We start from the raw sequence: 20595 nt of genomic DNA on the forward strand, positions 1-20595 counted from the left end.
TTGGAGAAGTCATTTAATTTCTCTGAACTCTGGTTTTCTCATCTGTAAAATGTAGGTTATACTTAAAGTATTTCACGGTTTGTTCTATGGATAAAATTAGAAAGGAGACATAAAGTTCTTTTCAACCACTGTCTTATACAGTGTGAGCTATCATAACAAGGAGTTTTGATAGTTTAAGCAGTCACACTCACTATGTCAGCTGACTTGGAAATGGAATTATGAATCATGTTATTTCCTTGAAAACACATTTGTTAATACTGTACTGGAATATATTGATATATTTCTTAACAAAGTTTGGAAAGGATGCAAACAAACTTTTGATAGATCAGTAAGTGAAGGTAACTACAGAACAATTCATATTTAAGAAGGGATATTCTTTAAAAGCTATTTTTAAATACTGGAACTGTCCCCCAATAGCTAAAGTAAGTTACTAGCTTGATTCACAGAGGAATTGCTTAAACTAAATATCCACCTCCTCCTTAACCTTTCTACCTCCTAGAAGTCTAGAATCTTCCTCTGAAGGTTTTATGTTAAATATTCTAAGTTTCAAATAAATCTGATATTGAAAATTGCTACAGAATTTTAGCCCCATCTCTCCCTAAATTGTGAATCCTGTTCAGAAGACACCTGAAAAGTGGCCACATAGCTAGCACTTGTAGACCTCCAATAATCAGAAACTCACAATTTTATAAGACAATTCCACTTTTAAAGGGTTGTAACTTTTGGGACTTTGTTTCCTTGAAATGAGTTGAAATCAGTCCCCTTATAATTTCCATTCATCACCTTTGCTCAGTGGGACCAAGTATAATTTCTGCTCTGTGGTGCTTTCTTCCACAAGATAACCTTTCAAATTTCAATCATATCTTCCATCTAAGTGGTTTTTTCAGGTAAAATATCTCTAATTTTTTAAATCAATCCTTGTATAGTATGATTTCAAGATCTATTCCTTTTGTTATTGACTTCCATTGATATATGTAGTAACTTATTAATGTATGTTCTAAAGCACAGAATTGAGTTCAGTACTCAGGGATATTATTTGCCTCAACTAAATACTGCAGCACTATCATAACCTCATTCTACACACTAAGATTGCATTATGTTTTGGCTGTCACACCATATTGCTGAATCATACTGAGCTTTCAGTTTACTAAGACCCCTAAACATCTAACTATCTACCTGCATCCAAGTACCAGACTTTACATTTATAAAATCTTATCTTTTCAGCTCACTGTTAAACCTAGTGAGATCATTTTACACCCCAATTCTCCCAAGCACATTTTAGTTATGTCTCTTAACTTTGTGTCACCCCAAGTTACTAAGAAAATGTTGTCATTAACAGTATATATAAGATCTTTTACTTCCCATTTCTTGTTAAAGAACTTTATCACAAATATACAGCTTAAAAAATAAGACTCTCAAGGTTGAAAATATACATACTTTTGAAACACTGTCTTGTTATCATCTGTATTCCTATGCACACATGTTAATCCAAAAAAAATGGCTCAGAATTATCTGAGTTATATTTATATAGTGAGTGTACTGGTACTGTATATAAAACTGATCTCAAACATCAGTATGAACTAGCATAAAGATTTTCAAACTGAAAGTATAAATTACAGAAGGAAATAGGAAAAATAAAATCATCATATAATCACGCAGGCAAAGTTAAACTATTATTTAGAAACTATAAAAGACCTCAAGGATAATGGATATAAATTTTTAAAAAATTAGAAAACCATATGTTTTTTAAAATGTCTTTTACTCCACTATTATATTTAAATAACTGGTAAAGTGATGATAACTCCATTTAGTTAAATAGGGTATTTCTCTATAGAGTCAGAACTTAGCAGACTGACAAACATCTCAAACTAAAACATTACAAGGAAGTACATGTATGTAATATGGGAAGAAGTAAAAATTAGATATGATTAGAGATGAAACGAACTGCCTCTCAAATTAATGGGGTTCCCATTACTATAAGTATAAAAATAGCCATCTGGGTGACTGTCAAAAGTGCCACAGAGAAGCGAGAGCTTTTGCTTTGGGGAAACTGGTTGAAATGACTTATTTCTTTACAATTCTAAGATTCCAAGATTCTATTACTGATTTTTTGCTTGTTTTTAAGTTCCACTACATATTATGCTCCCTCATATATGCTGTCACTTTGACTCCATTCACAATAAAATTTAACATTACCTACCTCTGCAACTTTAAGGAATTCTGAAACTCGTGTCATTCTTGTTAGAAATCGTTTGTAAATTTCTAGGGCATCTTTGCATTGCCCCTTCTTCATTTCAAAAAATTTTTCTAGGAATAATAGATAAAATCATTAGCAATCTGGCAAATAAAAGTAATATAATTTAACTCTGCTTCATGATTGTGTTAACTAAAGTTAAGCCTGTTGTTAATGGTAGCATGAAATATATTTAGATGGCCTTTTCTCTCTAGGTTTAGCATGTACATTATTCTTCTTGGGCTATGCCAAACTTTTACATTCATCTTTGTTACCTGCTTTCACTTAACCAAGTAATAAATTCCAAGTAGGCAAGCAAGGGCCAACATTAAGAAAACCAATGGGATAACAGTTTATTAATTTTTTTATAAATCATAATTAAATGAATAGAGGCAGAAAAAAAACATTTGGGAAAATAAGTCATTTATGTGAAAAACACTACAAAGCATTTGCTTCCTAAAAATGAACCAAAGAATCTTTAACATAATCAAAAGCATTTCTCTAAAACCAAGAACTAATCATCACTTGTAATGGAGAAATACAGGAAACTACAGGAGAAAGATGCCCTTTTTCCTCATTAATGTTTGACAGAGCATGAGAAGTGCTATTGATAACAATGTGAAATGAAAAAGAAAGTATAATAATATGGACAGGAAGTATAAAAGCCAAAATTATCTTTATCTAAAGATAACAACATATCACTTTAAGGTGTACAAATTACAAAAGAAGTGAATTTCGCATTATCACATCACAAAAAAAATGTAAGGTGGATGCTATTGTCATTTTACAGATGAAGAAACTGAGGCAAAAAGGTTAAGTGACTTGCCCAATGTCATATATTTACTAAGTATATAAGACAGGATTTGAACTTGGGTTTTACTGACTCCAAGTCCAGAACTCTATCTACTATGCCATGCTGCCCACAATATGAAGATAAGTCAGAAAACCCTAGAGAAGAACAGCAACAAGTTACTGAAGGAATAAAACAATTCAATAAAATATATTGTAGCATACAAAGTAAATCTATAAACCATCAGTATTTCTATATATTTCAAACAAAATTCTGGAAAAGTTATAAAGAAATTCCATTGAAAATAATAATATGTATTAAATATTTAACCTACCACAATCCCTACTGAGGAATGGCTTAACAAATGGTGGTACATGAATTCTATGAAATATTGTTTTATAGAGAGAAATGAGAAATATGAAAACTTCAGAGAAGCAAGGTAAGACAATGAATTGATACAGTGAAGTAAGCAGAGGAAATATATACATATATGTATAGAAAACATGTATGTATATAGATTACAACAAAGCAAACAACAAAAAAGAAAAAGAAAGCTAAATTTAACACTGTGTTATTATGACTAAGCTTGGCTCTGGAGAAGAGCTGAGAAAATTCTTCTTCTCCAGGTGGGGAGTTATAGGTGTAGAATATTGTATATATACAAATTAAATATACCAATTATATGCATACAAATTAAAACAACTCTGAGGTATTGCCACTTGCTGCCAAACTTGAATGGTGGGTTGGTTGATTTTGGTGAATGACCTCCACCTCCCCCTTTTAAAAAACTTGTCATAAAGGATGGCTCATTGGGTAGAGGAGTGATTGATTCAAAAATGAAAGTGACATAAAAATAAGTTATCATTAAATTCTATTTCTAATTCAATTGAATTTAATTAAATTAAAATATAGCTGCAAATAAATTTTTTCAAAGAAATAAAGATTTAAATCATTGGTTAAAGTACTTGCTATTAGAAGATGGTCCGTGCCAATAGAAATTTATTAAGTTTAGCATACCAAGTTACCAAGGCAATACTTTAAAGAATACAAAATATTTTTAAATGCATATAGATATAGAAAGGATCAACAATATTAGGGGAAAAGAGAAGAAAATAAGAATGAAATGAGTTTAGCATTATCAGATTACAATTTTATTACAAAGCAGTAATTAGTTTTTTAAAAATCTGGTACTTGTTAGAAAAAAGAAAAGCAGAACACTGGACCAGATTAGATAAGGAAAACCTAGAGGTGAGAGTATACAGTACAGTAACATACAGTATGCAGAAAATAGTAGCATATCATTTGATATAAATCAAAGTAAAAACTACTGGAGAAGGGAGTATTAATTCAACAAGAAATATTGGAAAAACTAGATGGCAACTTTACAATGAATGCTTTTAGATCAGTATCTCAAGTGATCTAAACAGAGTTATAACAGAAAAATAATCATAAGAGAATGGAAGTTTGTATCTTGCACAATTTGGGAATAGAGAAAAATTCATAATCTGACTACTGAGTGGTAGAGGAGAATATAAAAAACAAAATAGATAAATTTCAATTAAAATGTTAAAAGCTTTGCACAATCTATGCAGGTAGAATTAAAAGAAAAGATATTTATTGGGGAAAATATCTGCATTAAAACATCTCCCCCAAAATCCTGGCATCCAGAATATAGGAGAACTTTTAAACTTATAAGATCAAGAATTTTTCAGTGATAATGATAATAATAATAGATAACTTTTAGATAGTGCTTGCTATTATGTGCCAGGTACTGTGCTAAGCATCTTACAATTATTATCTCATTTGATCCTCAGGACAATCCAGGAGGTAGGGGCAGTTAATATTCAAGTTTTAAAAATAAGGAAACTGAGACAAATAAGCTAAATGATTTGCCCAGGATCACGTAGCTAGTAAGTGCCTGAGGCCAAATTTGAACTCAGGTTTTCCTGACTCTAGGCATGACAATTCACTGGGCCATGTAGCTGCCCCCAATAGACACAAAGACAAAAAATGTAATTTTTTTTGAAAAAATTAGAAACTGTTAAAAGCCATCTGAAAAATTAGTCAACATTACTATAGAAAAATGCAAATTAAAATAATCCTGGGAGACCACCTCTTTGCCAAATTAGCAAAGATGAGAAAAGATAAAAAAATTCAGTGATGGAGTGGCTATAAGAATATAAGTACACTAATCACACTAATTCACTGCATTTGGGAGTTATACATTAGTTCAGTCCTTCAAATATGCACCTCCATACCTCAAATCACTAATATCCTTAGACAAAGATAGTACTACTGAGCATATATCCTAAAGAGATTAGTGATAACAAAATAAGACCCATATAAAAAAAGGGATTCATAGAAACACTGTTTGTAATAAAAGGTTGTAAACAATACATATGCTAAATAATGCCATATAAATAAAATGGAATATTTATTGTGACATAAGAAAGTATTACTATTCTCAAATATTTCTACAGCATTTAACACTACTCACCACCTTTTCTTCCTAGATATTCTTTCCCTCTGTATTTTTATGGCACTGCTCTCTCTTGTTTCTCTTCTGTTCTGAAACCACTGAAACTCCACATTATCTCACCTGGTGATCTCATTGACTCCCAATGGGTTTAGTTATCATCTTTATGCATATGGGTCCCAATTACATTAATCTAGCTCTTGATTCTCTCTTGAGTTCCAGTCCTCTGTCACATGCTACTTAATTGACAATTTAAATAAGATATCCCATAGATATCTCAATCTCAACATGTCCAAAACAAAATCTTTCCTCCAAAATCCACCCCACTTCCAAACTTTCATATTAAAGTCAAGGGCATCTTTATAGTCACACAGATTTGCAACCTCAGTATTATCTTCAATTCTTCATTCTCAGGTACTAAAGTCAATGTTATTAATAACTGGTAATCTTAAAAAAGTAAAATGATATGTATTATAAGTTCCAACTACTCTAATAGGCAGTTTTAATAGAATCATAGTTAGAAGGAACCTTTGAGGTCATCTAGCTCAACTCCATTTTACAGAAGGAATAGGCCAGATGTTTATACACTATTATTCTTTATAAAAGTAGAAAAGTGTTTTCTGCTTCTTAATACCTTTCATAATGAAAAAGAGTATTCTACTAAGGGTTTCTTTAGTTACATAAGTACATTAGGTCATTGTCTTAATAAATCTATTTACAACAACCACCAAGTACTATATAAAAAGGAAAGCTGAGAGCCAACTATCCTTTAAGTATTATTTTAATATATTTGTATAATGTATAATGGCTTATTTGCTATTTTTTGTTTCATTCATATTAGGGCAAGACCTTCTTATATTCTACTAACACAACATATTACTAGAAATTTGATGTTTTAACTTGCCTAAGAATTACACATAATTAAATGAATTAGTTATTCAGGTCTTGCAATAAGAGCCTTTTGTCAATTTAATTTTAATTTATGCCTCCAAAAGAAGATAAGCAGGGGAAATAAAATGATTTTGAATATAAACCTACAAAGACAAGTGTGATTAGCTGAAAATACAAGCTAAAATGAGTTTTAGAGATTCTGGGTTTCTTTTCACCTCTTCTCTACAATTACATAAATAAAATGATATGATAGGCTGTAAAGATTTTTTTCTTTTTTTCCCATTTAAAAAACACTTTTATTTATGTTTTTGACACCATCATGGTTTCCCAGTATCCCTCCCCCTTCAGAGAGTGATCCCATGTAACAAATAGTGGTGGTGGTTGTTGTCCTTCGTCTTCGAAGAGGACCAAAATGACATCACCATTGTAAAGTAAAATTTCAGTGCATCCAACTGTGGCTGATCAGACCAATACGAGCTTAGAATGCTCTACTACAGGATGGGCACAGATAGTCCGTGTGAATATTTGGGGTGAATATCCCAAATCTGTGCATCCTACATTTACTTTGTGCTTCTCAATTCTGCTTTGCTCAAAGAGCACAGCACCTTTTCTTATGTGGGCATGCCATGCTGAGTGGTTCTGTGCCAGTGTCTCTCATGTTGCACAGTCAAATCCAAAGTTTTTGAGAGAGACCTTGAGAGTGTCTTTGTATCGTTTCTTCTGGCCACCCTGCGATCGCCTGCCCTTTCCAAGTTCTCCATAAAATAGTCTTTTTGGCAAGCGTGCATTTGGCATTTGAACAATGTGGCCAGCCCATCAGAGTTGCACTCTCTGAAGCATAGTTTGAATACTTTGCAGTTCAGCTTTGCCAGGCCTAGAGGCCTGTGGGCTAGCCGAGTCTTTCTTACCTCACCTCCTGAGGTCTTCGGCTGGCCACGCCGGGTGCGCATATGAGAGAAAGGATGTTCCAGAGTCGAACAAGGGTTGAGCTTTATTTCAGGGTCTAGTTACTAGTGCAGGGGATTCTTCCTTAGGAGGGAAAGAGAATCTCCCAAGGAGGCAAAGATCTTACAATAAGAGATTGGAAGTAGAAGTACAAGCGGGGAGAGAGGGGGAGGGGAGAGAAGGAGAAGAGGAAAAGCGGAGCCTTGTGTCCTCTTTGGCTCCTCACGTGCTAAGAGAGCTTTCAGGCTTCCCTGATCCTACTTAACTCTCCAGTCGCATAGTTTGCATCTGAATACCGTGCTGTTAGATAACAATAGTGTGCCCAGATCCGGGACAATCTCAAGGGCGGGGAGATCTCTCTCCCATCACGTTTCTCACGGGAAGAGGCGGAAATACACGAGATAGCTCGGTTCACCTCGATTCCCAGCCGTTTCCTGGGGGGGTCTCGTGAGAGCTCTAAGATTTAGAAGTTCCCACCTTTACCCGCCCGAGACTGTTCACATGGAATTGAGCTTCCAACCCCAACACAGCTTAAGCAAGGACTTCAGTGTCTGGTACCCTATCCTGCCAGGTGATCCTCAGAATCTTCCTAAGACAGTTCAAATGGAAGCAATTCAGTTTCCTGGCATGGCGCTGGTAGACTGTCCATGTTTCACAGGCATACAACAATGAGGTCAGCACTACAGCTCTGTAGACCTTCAGTTTGGTAGTCAGTCTAATACCTTTTCTCTACCAGACTTTTCTTCTGAACTTCCCAAACACTGAGCTAGCTCTGGCAATGCATGCATCAACCTCATTGTCAATGTGTACATCCCTGGAAAGTACACTACCAAGGTAAGTGAACTTATCCACAGCATTCAAAACTTCTCCATTTATTGTAACCAATGGTTCCACGTATGGATGGTGTGGTGGTGGCTGATGAAGCACCTGTGTTTTTTGTTGTTAATTATTAGGCCAAAATTAGTACAGGAAGCAAAGAATGGATTCATACTTTGTTGCATCTCAGCTTCAGAGGCTGCATTGATTGTATACTCATCAGTAAACAGAAAATCATGCACCAACACTCCCTCCACTTTGATTTTGGCTTGTAGCCTTTTCAAATTGAAGAACATACCATCAGTACAGTAGTTGACCTTGATGCCATGTTAGTTCTTATTGAAAGCATTTGTCAATATGGCTGAAAACATCATGCTAAAAAGCATGGGAGCAAGTACACAGCCCTGTTTCACTCCATTGGTGACTGGGAAGGCATGAGAGCTTTGTCCATTATCCAGAACCCGGGAGAACATGCGATCATGGAATTGACGTACAATATTGATGAACTTCTCTGGGCGACCAAATTTTGACATAATTTCCATAAGTCCTCACAACTAACAGTGTCAAAGGCCTTGGTCAGATCTACAAACGTTGTGTACAGACCTCTGTTCTGCTCCTGGCATTTCTCCTGGAGTTGTTGGGCAGTAAACACCATATCAACTGTTTCTCAGCCCTTTCTGAAGCCACACTGGCACTTGGGGTATACGACCATCTTCCAGGTGAAACATCAGTATATTAAGAAGGACTCTAGCAAGAATTTTGTCAGCAATGACTAAGAGAGAGATCCCCCTGTGATTGTCGCAGAACAATCCATTCCCTTTACCCGTATAGAGATGGACAGTGGAGGTATCCTTGAACTCCTGGGGGATAACCTCCTCTTGCCACATAACCTGGAAAATTTTAGTCAGCTTTTGCATGAGTAATGGTCCCCCTACCTTGCAAATCTCAGCTGGAGTAGAATCAGCACCAGGTGCTTTGCCAGATGAAAGGAGCCTAATGGCCCTCAAAATCTCTTCTTCAGTTGGAAGTTCAGGTAAGGAGGGATTGACTTCAACCTGAGGTAAATGGTCAATGGCCTCAGCATTGATTGATGATGATCTGTTGAGAACATTATGGAAGTTTTCAGCCCATCTCTCTAGGATCATGTCCTTATCACTAATCAATGTGGCTCCATCAGCACTGAGTAGTTGTGATGCACCATAGATTTTTGGTCCATAAATAGCTTTCAGGGAATCATAAAAGTGCTTTGGATTGTTATTATCAGCATAAAACTGAATTTCATCTGCCTCCTTACTGAGCCAGGAATCCTGAATCTCTCTAAGCTTTGCTTGTACTTTGCTTTTGATGGAATTAAATTAAATACTGCCTTCTTAGAGGTGGATGAACCATCCTGCTGGTAAATCCTGTAGAGTTCTCGTTTTTCATTTAGCAGTTTCTGAATTTCCCCATCATTTTCATCAAACCAGTCTTGTTATTTGTGAGTGTTCTGACCCAGATGAGCAAATGCAGTGCTGTACACCAAATCTCTGAATGCTGCCCACTCTTTTTCTACTCCACTGTTGCCAACTGTGTGTTGGCTCAACTTTCCCTCCAAGTCAGCAGCAAACTGTTCACACTCAGAGAAGAGCTCTAATTTGTTGACATTACTTCTTTTGGTAGTCATTTTGCCTTGAGGGCGGCGCTTTTGATGAATGAGAATATTTAGCTTGGAAAGGATAAGTCTACAATCAGTCCTGCACTCTGCACCACACATTGCCTTTGTCGCTCCCACATCTTGTCTTTCTCTTCTCCTTACAATCACATAATCTATTAGATGCCAGTGTTTGCTGCATGTGCATCCATGAAGTTTTATTGCGTTTAGGTAAATGAAGACAGTGTTGGTGATGAGGCCATGCGATGCACAAGTTTTCAGCAGTAAATGACCATTGCTGTTGCTGTTTCCAACTCCATTCCTCCCTAGGACTCCCTGCCAAGTCTGATAGTCTGAGCTTACTCTAGCATTAAAGTCACCCAGAATTATAAGCTTGTCCTCTTTTGGCACATTGACGATAAGGGTCTCAAGTTCTTCAGAAAATTTGTTTTTGACAGAGTTTGTCATGGTGGGAGCATAGGCACTGACGATGGTTGCATGGTGTTTTCCTGCAATTGACAATCGCATTGTCATGAGCCTGTCATTCACTCCTTTGGCAGGCATGCCAACTTGCTGATTGGATTGGTTTTGATTGCAAAACCCACACCAGCTTCATGGCACTCCCCTTCACTGTGCCCTCTCCAGAGAAAGGTGTATCCAGCTCCAGCTTCAGTAAGCTGGCCTTCTTTTGCCAACCTTGTTTCACTCAGGGCTGCTATTTGAATGCAATACCTATTGAGTTCTCTTGCAACAAGAGCAGTTCTTCTTTCAGATCTACTGGATTTTGTGTTGTCTATTAGTGTGCTCACATTCCATGTGCCGATGGTGAATGGAATCATCTTTGCAGATGTTTTAGTACTTTTTTTGTGTTTTGTCCACATAGTGGGATTCTCTGCCGGCTGCAGTAATCAGGCCAGGGTTGGGTAAATAGGCAATGTTTAGGGCACCTTTTCTAGCCCCCTTCCTCACACCAGGAGGTGAGCAGTGCAATCCTTAAAAAGGTGCTCAGACACTCAGGGGGCTGCTGACTCCCACTGCTGCTTCCAATGAGAAACGACCCTATGGCCTGGGCTGCCTGTGTGCAGGGTTGTGACTACAGCTCCCAGTGTATTTGTACCTGCTGCTTCATTACTTGCCTATCACCACAGGACTTTGAGGCATAATAGTGAAATGGTATGGATGATATCTTTTGATTCGTGCGTAAACTGGATTTAAGTGAGGCAGAGTTGCACGAAGTCGTCAGCCTCACTCTCTCCTCCAGAGTCATCATAGTCCAGTGGCAGGACACAGTCAAGATGACTGGTGATGGCTCAGGATGCAGTGCGTGATCTTAGTCGGTGTCTAACCAAGCTCTATGCGCTCCACATTGTCTGCTTCATCTGCCTTTATGGCCACTGGAATAAATTGTTCTCATCTGCCCATTCCACCAGATGAAGTCTTCACATGCTTGGGGTGTAAGGTGTGTTCAGGGAGGACCAGTACCAGTACCTTTGGTGTGATGGCTACCAAGCCCTTTTTGGGGCTCTTCCACCTTTGGTGTCTACCTGCTCCACCTAACTCTCACCTGTGGCTCCAAGAAGCTATAGCATGCTCAGCGGCCACACCCTGGTAAACCGTTTCAGCAGATGGGCCAAACCAGGTTGAGGGTAACCAACGGTTCTCAAACACATTGGTGAGTTAGGGGGGTGTCTACTCTAAGCATGTGAACAAATAGTATTGTTTAAATAAAAGAAGAAGAGAGAAAAAGTCAGCACAATTGATCAAAAGTCTAAAAACATGAACAATGTGCAACATCTCTGAACGTCTTCACCTCCATGAAGTGTTAGGTTAGGGAGTGCCCTCTCGTGTTTCTTCATTCCATTCACTCCTCATCTTTATTATTGTGCTATAGTCACTTTGGACTTTTAATTTTTTGTGTGTGTGTGTGTGTATTGTTACTCTTTCCATTTACATATTTCAGTCATTTGTATGTATTTTTTATTGGTTCTGCTTCACTCTGTATAACTTCATGGAGATCTTTCCATGCTTCTCTGTATTCATCATTACTTATAATTACTTATAATACTTATAATCCATTCTTCATGTACCACAATTTATTTAGTTATTCCCCAATCAATGGAAATTTAATTAATTTCCAATTTTTTGCTATCATAAAAAGTGCTGCTATGAATATTTTGCTATATGTGGGAACTTTTTTCTTATTGATGACTTTCTTGGAATATAAGCCCAGTAATGGAATTTCTTCTTCAAAGAGTATGGGCATTTTAGTCACTTTATTTACATAATTACAAATTGCTTTCTAAAATGGCTGTACTATTTCATGGCTTTTCCAACAATACATGTGTGTCTATAATCCCATAGGCCTTCCAACACTGACTGTTGCCATTTTTTGTTCATCTTCACCAATTTTAAGGGTGTGAAGTGAAACTTTAGAATTTGTTTCATTTGTATTTCTCTCATTATTAGTAATGTAGAGCATTAACTCATGTGGTTGTGGATATTTTACATTCTTCTTCTGACAACTGTTTGTTCATGTCTTTTGACCACCTATCTATTAAGGAATAGCTGTTGGTCTCATATATACATTTTAACATTGTTTACATATCCTGGATACCAAACACTTATTGGAGAAATTTTATTTTTTCCCATTTCATTGCTCCCCTTTTATCTTAGGTGAATTAATTTTGTCTGTGCATACGTTTTCCAGTTTCATGTAATCAGTAATTTATTTTAGTTTGATAATTGCCTCTACCCTTTGTTTAAGAATATATCTCCTACCCACAGGCATGACAGGTATATGATCTATTTCTCTTCCTTTTTTATAGTATGATCTTTAATATTAAGATCACATATCCATTTCAAATGCATTGCAGAATATGGTATGAGGTGATTGTCGAAGTCTAATTTTTGTCCAGCCTTCTTTCCAGTATTCCCAGAGGCTTTTCTCAAGTAGAGAGTTCTTTGCCAAGTCATTTATGTTTTCCACTAAATTCCATTGTTTCTGATTCTTCCTTATCTAGTCTAAATATTTCTCATCTATTCTATTTATCTATTTTTTTTTAACAACAAGTATCAGATGGTTTTGTTTTCTTTATAATATGTGGCCTGGAAGTGCTATTACTCCTTTGTCTTTGCCTCTTATTTCTTTTGATACTCTAGATCTTACTTTCCAAATGAATTGTGTTATTATTTTACTAAATTCTATAAAGCATCTCCTTGGTAATTTGTTTGGTATAACATTAGGCTGACATTATTTGGTATACCATAAATGAACTTTGGTAATACTGTCATTTTTCATCATTTTGGCATGACCCTGCCATGAGTCCTGAATTCTGCTCTACTTAAATTTTTCTTTCTTTAAGGAGTACTTTGTAATTAAACGGAAACAAGTCTTGTGTGCTTTGGTAAATTGATCCAGAGATATTTTATGAATTTTATAGCTCTTTGGAATAGGATTTTCTTGTCTATTTTTGCTTCTTGGTTTTTGTTATTTTTATATAGAAATACTATTATTTCTGAGGGTTTATTTTGGAGCCTACAACTTTGCTGAAGTTATTATTTCATTTATTATCTCCACTGATTCCCTAGGAAATTCCAGGTATACCATCATATCAGCAAATAGAGATAGTTTTATCTCCTCTTTAACCATTGATGTGCCTTTCTTCTTCTTGTCTTACTGCTGTTGCAAATATTTCCAGAACAACATCAAATAACAGTGGGGACAGTGGACACCTTTGCTTTACTCTTCTATTTACTGAAAAAAGTTTGAGTATATCTCTAGTTTTAGATAGATGCCTATTATAATATTTTTTAAAAGTTCCCTTTATTCTTATACTTTGTAGGGGTTTTAGCATAAATATGCATTGTACTTTGTCAAAAGTTTTTTCTGTATCTATTGAGATAAATATATGATCTTTGGATGTTTTGGTTTTTAATTTTATTATGGTGATTGTTTTCCTAATATTGAACTATCTTCTTACACCAGAAACATCAAACATTATGCCTACAGGCCTCATGTGGCCCACAACTCTCTGGATGCAGTCCAATCCAGATTAAAACATAACTGTGAAATATTTAATAAAGTAAATAAACTATTAGAAAATGAAATAAACGTGTGGCTTTCTAAGTCAATATGCAGCCCACAAGGATCCTTATGTATGGTTTAATGGTTCCTTTTTTCTATTTGAATAAATACCATTATTTTATACCATTCCAGTACATCAATCAAGAATTATTTCTTGGATAAATTGCTGCAGTTTGTTTGACAGGATTAAAAAAAGAATTAATATTTATTAAAGATAGTGTCCCATAGTTAAGCTTCTGTGATTTATCTAAAATATTTTTCTATTTTTTCTTTATTTTTCCCAGATAGTTCAATACTTTTCTTAGTAAAATGTCTGCTTTCTCATAATTGAAAGGAATGTCTTCTAAAACTTTATATATCTCTTCTGTTATAATTTAAAATCAATTCCCACTCATGTTTTTTAAAATTGAAATAGCGAAGCAATATGCCTTTAATTAGCAACTCATCATATACTTGAAAGTTATTAAGTTTATTTAGCTTAATTCCCTTAACTTTTCTTTGAACAACCAATTTCCTCAAAAAATATAAACAATTTCCATCTTCTACTTGGAGTTTTAGAAGTTTGTTTTATTTTTTTAATCACTATATTTTAAACTATTCCTAATAGTCAAAGAACTGTGGCATTAGGACAGAAAGTCACAATAACTTCTATAATAGCAGACACTAAGGTTAAAGACTATTTGTGTTGCCTAGTGTATAGCCAGTAAATTATACATTCAAACCTTGAGCTACCCTTGTTTCACATTCCCTAAGAGGCTCAACTAGAGCCAGGTTTATCAGTGACAGCCAGAGTATGTGGGCCTAGGCAAGGCTTCAGTTAAATCCTTTTCTGAATTTGAGATGTATGAATTTTTCATATATAGGGCATTTTGTGGCAACTGTTTTAAAGATAATGTCAAAATTAATTTTTATGTAACTTTTTAGATTTTAAAATTTTGAAAACTTTACTCTGCATAATCATATTATTCACTCCTCAGGTCAGGTCAATAGTGTATTTAAGAAGGAATCATTCACAGAAAGACAAGTTAAGACTTTTACTGTCAATGATTATTATTGACTCCCACCAGAGACTCATTCCTACCAATTAGCCTGTAAAGGATGCATCAATTTTCATATCGTTTTAGGAATTCTATTACTATCATAGTACACCTAGGGAACGCATGCAGCATCAACCTAATTTTAAATTGTGATAGAACAAACTGCTAACAGAGTTTGAATGAAAATGGTCAGTGTTGTTTAATGCCTCTGAGTGTTCTGTAGTATAATAAGATTAACATCATTAATAAATGGAAACAGTAATAGCTTTTTTAGGCCAGCCACCTTAGGAGCAACTCATGAATTTAAATATATATCTCTCAATGTAACTATAGACCTGAATTTGTCATTTGGGAGAAAAAAAGAAACAATCTTGTTAAAATAGGCCACGGAATCAGTACTGGAAGACTTTAGAGGCCACCAGTCCTCCTCTGTATCTTCACCACGTGGTTATATAACCTTTTCCTAAGTCCTCTGCAGGGCATCTTGAACTTTTTCCACTCCCAACCCCTCAGCACTTCTTAAACTGTGAGTCCCATATGGGGTCGCAACCCACAGTTTAAGAACTAATGAGCAAAACCCTATTACCTTCCTAGGTTGTCTTTGCATTTTGGGATAGCTCGAATTGTTCCTTACAACAAACTTAAAACTATAGTTCTGCCTTCTGAGGTCAATCAGGACAAGTCTAATCCTTTGACCTCTCTCTCTTCCTCCTCTGCCCCCTCAGTCTCCTCTTCTCCAAGATAAACATCTATAGTTATTTCAGTGGATACTCACATGGCATAATTTTCAGGCCCTTAAGCATTGGTCACTCTCTTTTCTAGCTGATCAATGTTTCTCTTAAAGTGCTACACCCAAAACTGAAAATAATACTCTATAAAGAGCCTCATCATACTGAATATTATAAATATTATTCAATATGACATACTCATACCTGTGGAATATTTTGATAACAGACTGAATTATTAATTTCAGCAAACTTTAATTCAAACCATCCTTTCCCTCTCCTCTTATAGCCTAATGTTCTCCATCCCAAATAAAGATAGACTAAAAAGACAAACATGATGGAATTAATAGGGGGAAAAGCCAGGTCAGTCCAGGGTACTACTTCTATGTTGTAGAAGCTCAAATCTTGCTCATAGATTTGTCAATGATACTGAAGGCAGATATTTTAAATGGTGATATCATTAGAAGAAATAAAGAAGAAAGAGGAAGGAAATAAAAAAAGTCAATTTTGGATGAATTTAAGGTGATTGCAGAATATCTTTGAAGAAATTTCTAACATGCAAGTTGGAAAAGTAGGACTAAAGCTCAGAAGAAGAAACAGGGATTGGAGAGTAAATAAGCAATGTCAGAGAAAACAAACTGTTACAACATTTATTAATACAACTCTTATTATTGAACTCTTAAATTATCAATCAAGTTTGCACATGGTACCAGGTTGCTAATGTTTTAGCTACAAATACTTCCCTGCTACTGTTAGAAAATCATTAATTTGACACACATAAAAGAAGATAAAAATTAGATTAAGTATCAGAGTTGCATTTTCTAATGTTTCCTTTAATAAGGGTTATAGTTGAAGGAAAAGATTTCAGCAACTTTACATACCTAATAAATTAATAACTCCGTCATTATAGCAAGCAAAAAGTTTGATGAGATCTTTAAAAAGAAGCATAAATGCAGCATTTATGACCCCATTTGTCAGCTCATTTGGATGAACCTATAAATAAATATAAACAGTCAATTAACTGCATATTCTGAATTTACAATTTTCTCAAGGCTTTTAAAATTTCAGTTGAATACTTAACAACAATGTATAAATACAAGGGAATATTAAAAAAATGTGTTCATTCTGTGCAGTTTATTCCTCAGAATCCTTACCTCATTCATTTGCCAGTTCTTATTGCACAGTCTGGGATGCTAAGTTTGAGGAAGGATCTAGGATCCAAAGAAGAAAATGTCTACTCCTCCATGTCAAAACAAACAAAAAAACCCCCAACAAGTCATCTCTGGAATACATATCCACATAAATCTCCCTATGATTCCCCTGCCGTCTTGTATTTCTAAAACCTTTCCCTCTTCTACAGATCTTCTACAGATCTACAGATCATCAAGCTATATACACCTCTACTAGTATAAGATCTGGACCTCACATTCAGTCAAATCCCGCCCCTGATAAGTGTTAGATTAGTTTTAAGTGACTTGCCAGTGGATTTGGTTTGGGTGTAGGTGTCTGGGACCTTGTAAAATCTGCTTCACCAACTCTGAGCACTGGTAAGAACAGTTCCTGTTCCCTTCTACTTCCAATTTCTCTTCCACTCCACTCCCAAGTCATTCCTCAACCAGTGGTCATTGACCTGGTGCAGCCTATCCTGCCTTTAACTGCAATAAAGGCTTTTCCTTTGTGAGAATTAATTCTTGGTTCTGTATTTCATATTTGATTTTATTCTATAACCATATTCTGTATTCTGTGTAATAAATCTAAACCTTTTCTTTGTCTGAGAGGAGCTCATGGGTTCAAAAGTTTAGTACCTCTCTCACAGCTAGATGTAAAAGTTAAAGCTTTCCAATAACCACTGTTAGAGAAAAACTTTGAGTTAAGGAAACTTATCTCAGCACTACTTGCAACTGATCCTTTTCCAAGGAATCCTTGTATTTCCCTATAACTTCAGCTCCTGAGAACCAGCATGACATTGTTGTGTTATCCTTGGGTACAAAACAAATTGACTATGTCCCATCTTTAGTCTCATCCTTGCCAACTAAGGTGATTTTTATCTAATTCTCAGGTACCTATGAATCTACAACTTTTAATCCACAATCAGTGATCTCAGGATGTAACTTGGACCCACAAATTCACAAAAGTATTCCTTGGAGACAGAGAGAGGCAGTCTTCATTTCATGTGTGTGCTATGTCCACATTCTTTAAATGTAATCAAGATCTCTCAGTTCCATGATGTTGCCAATTCCATAAACAATGATATTTTCTGTTATGTGTTCTATGCTTATAAAAAATAGTTACATCTTCAGTTCTGGGTTTTTAGCCACAGGCAGTGCCACTTTCACTTTTTTAGCAGGTTCAGTGCTCTACTACAAAACTGACATATTGCTTGGAGAATTGCCTCAGTTTACTGTTTTGTTAAATTTCACATGTGATACCCTTCTCTGTACTTCCTAAGAGTTCTTCCCTTAAGCTTTATGTAGCAAAAGATATGCAGTTTTCATCCTTGCTTTTTTTTTTTTTTTGAGGGAATATTCTGAGGCTCTAGCTTTATAAGTTAGATCATTACTGGTCCCTTTTCTCTGTCCTAGTTGGTTTGAAATTATTTCACTCGTGATTTATAACAGATGTATCTCTGAATCTGGTTTCTCTATCGTATAGTTCTGGTTTTTGGGTCCTCTCCTCTCTTTGAACTATGTAGCTCCAAGATCATACAGTATAAAACACCAGGATGCTTGTCTCCCAAGCCTGACTTCCCCATGTTTTCTCCAACATAGTTCCTTCTTTTCCTGCTCAAATTCATCTCTTACATAATTCTTTGATCCTCAGCTTACGGGGATGAGATAAAAATACATCTTAGGTCCAGGAAATAATGGATGTAGATTGTGGTCTTTCTTCATATTCTGTATTTCCTCTGATCTTCCATTTATTGAGTAATGGATTACTGAATAATGACTTATGGTCTCTCCCCCTTTGAGGGATAGAAAGGGACTGCTTTCTCAGATTCGAGTTTCACAGTACAAATACAGTAGCAAATAACAACAAATTTTCTCTCCATCTTCATTAACCCCACCTTCTGCTTGTACCCCACCCCAAAAATCCCCAAATAGCAGATTTCTTTTTCCTTGCGGATCTTACTAACATTTTAGGGAACAAAGAGTAGTGGTCATGAAAAGGAAAATTGAATAAGAAGATCAGAAACAAAGAGATCTTTGGTAAGGATTTCAAATATTTAGATTCTAGAATGATGACTTTTGAAAATAATAATCTCAACTTTTGTTCTGAGGTCACTGAAATGATTCTAAATGCCTCTGCTTATCACAGGGAAATTTCAGAGGAAAAAAAATTCCTCAGACTATCTAAGGATGACCCATTTAAAATCATTCCCTCAATGTCCTTCTAAAACTATAAGGTGGCAAAAATGCAATTTAAAGTATTAATCCTATTTTAACTTTTTAAGCTACTGCAAATCCTTTTGTAAATAGATGGGTACAAATCTTAATAAAATAATAAAAGTTACTTCAGCTAGGATATGACATTCAATCAATAGAATAGTATCTTTGTGTGCCACGTGTGTGTGTATATGTGTGTGCATGTGTATGTGTGTATTTCTAGAGTAAAGTCCTAATAAGATGCTCATTAGGTTCTTGAAGGCTATATCATCAAAATATAAGCTCTGGTAGGTCCTATGCCAAGTCTCTATGAGTCCAGTGATGGACTGAATGTCTACTGTTTGAGGATCAGGCTAATTAAATTCATAAAAGGTCATCAACAATTTGGCTTCAGAACAATATATTTTTTAGTCACAGCAACTAGAAGACCATTTATCAAATTCTCCATGCCTTACAATCTCCATCAACATAAATAGTGACCACACTGACAAAATTACATGTCCATGAAGTATTAAAGTATGTACTCTTTATAATCTGTTAACGTACTATGCATAATCAGTGGATTAAGAATATTTAGGCTTTTTCTGTAGGATTCAGAAAAGAATTTTATCATTTTAAACCATTGCCAAGTGGATTTTCTTTTCTCTTTTAAAGACACATTATCCTTCTTATTTGTGATTATTTAATGCCAAATCCTTGGTCAAAAAATGCAAAAGCCAAACCAAATATTGTTCTTATAAGAAAATATCATCTGCTTTACAATGATATTTTATACTACAGCTTCAGGATGCATTTTTGGAGAAAAATAGGGACTGCCTATAGCATTAATAGGAGCACTATAGCCCCAGTTTCATATTTCTGCATTTTTTCTTTTGTACATGATAAGTAAGATCAACTGATTAAACATCAATTTGTAAAGAATGCTTTTTTCCATTCAGTCAATATATCTTCCAGACCAAATTGGCTTTTACTCATTTTTTTCCTTTTATATATTTTCTTCCTCCTTATCCTCCAATTTTAAAAGCTTGATTATTTTCCCCTTGGTAAACTGCTGTTTGTTAACACCAACTATACTAAAAGCCTTGTAAGAGTAACTGATGCTATCTGAAAATGTCTATATACTGAATATAAAGTAAATTTTTTTAGCATTATTTAAAATGTTGTATAGTCTCCAAGGATACAACCAGGGAGAAATCAGGACTTCTCTAACATGCTATGGCAGGGGTGGTGGTGGTGGGGAGATTCACATTTCATTTTATTATACCATGTTTCTAGAATCCAAAGAAAAGCATTTCTCAGAAATTTTGGAAGCAATTAAAATATTTAAAAGCTTTTTCACTACTGTGATATAAATGAGTTAAGTTTATTGCCTATTCAACTTAAAAATACAAGAACAAATGAATTTTTTTAAAGGATGTTTAAAAGGATGTTTTTGTTTTTGTTTTGGACATATGATTTAATAAGTGGAGGGCAGTCCCTTTAACAATGAGGATCAGCAACAACTCTGCCACCTGAGGTCTTAGAGAGTGGCCCAAGACACCCCTCTATCTACTACTTACTCCATGATGTTTCTTTTTAATAAATT

At 35.3% G+C, this 20595-nt stretch overlaps 1 protein-coding gene across 9 annotated transcripts in view; it reads right to left on the reverse strand.

The window, feature by feature from the left end:
* The window catches only part of SNAP91 (synaptosome associated protein 91), a 170038-nt gene that overhangs the window by 88098 nt on the left and 61345 nt on the right, over positions 1 to 20595 (reverse strand). For all 9 annotated transcript variants that reach the window (XM_072642714.1, XM_072642713.1, XM_072642712.1 and 6 more), the window contains exons 7-8: positions 16509 to 16620; positions 2201 to 2307 (exon numbers count right to left, since the gene is read on the reverse strand). In XM_072642714.1, coding sequence (XP_072498815.1) covers positions 2201 to 2307; positions 16509 to 16620 — 219 coding nt within the window. The remainder of the gene's footprint in view (positions 1 to 2200; positions 2308 to 16508; positions 16621 to 20595) is intronic.

Source organism: Notamacropus eugenii, chromosome 2, assembly GCF_028372415.1.
Source record: "Notamacropus eugenii isolate mMacEug1 chromosome 2, mMacEug1.pri_v2, whole genome shotgun sequence".
Classification (NCBI taxonomy): domain Eukaryota; kingdom Metazoa; phylum Chordata; class Mammalia; order Diprotodontia; family Macropodidae; genus Notamacropus; species Notamacropus eugenii.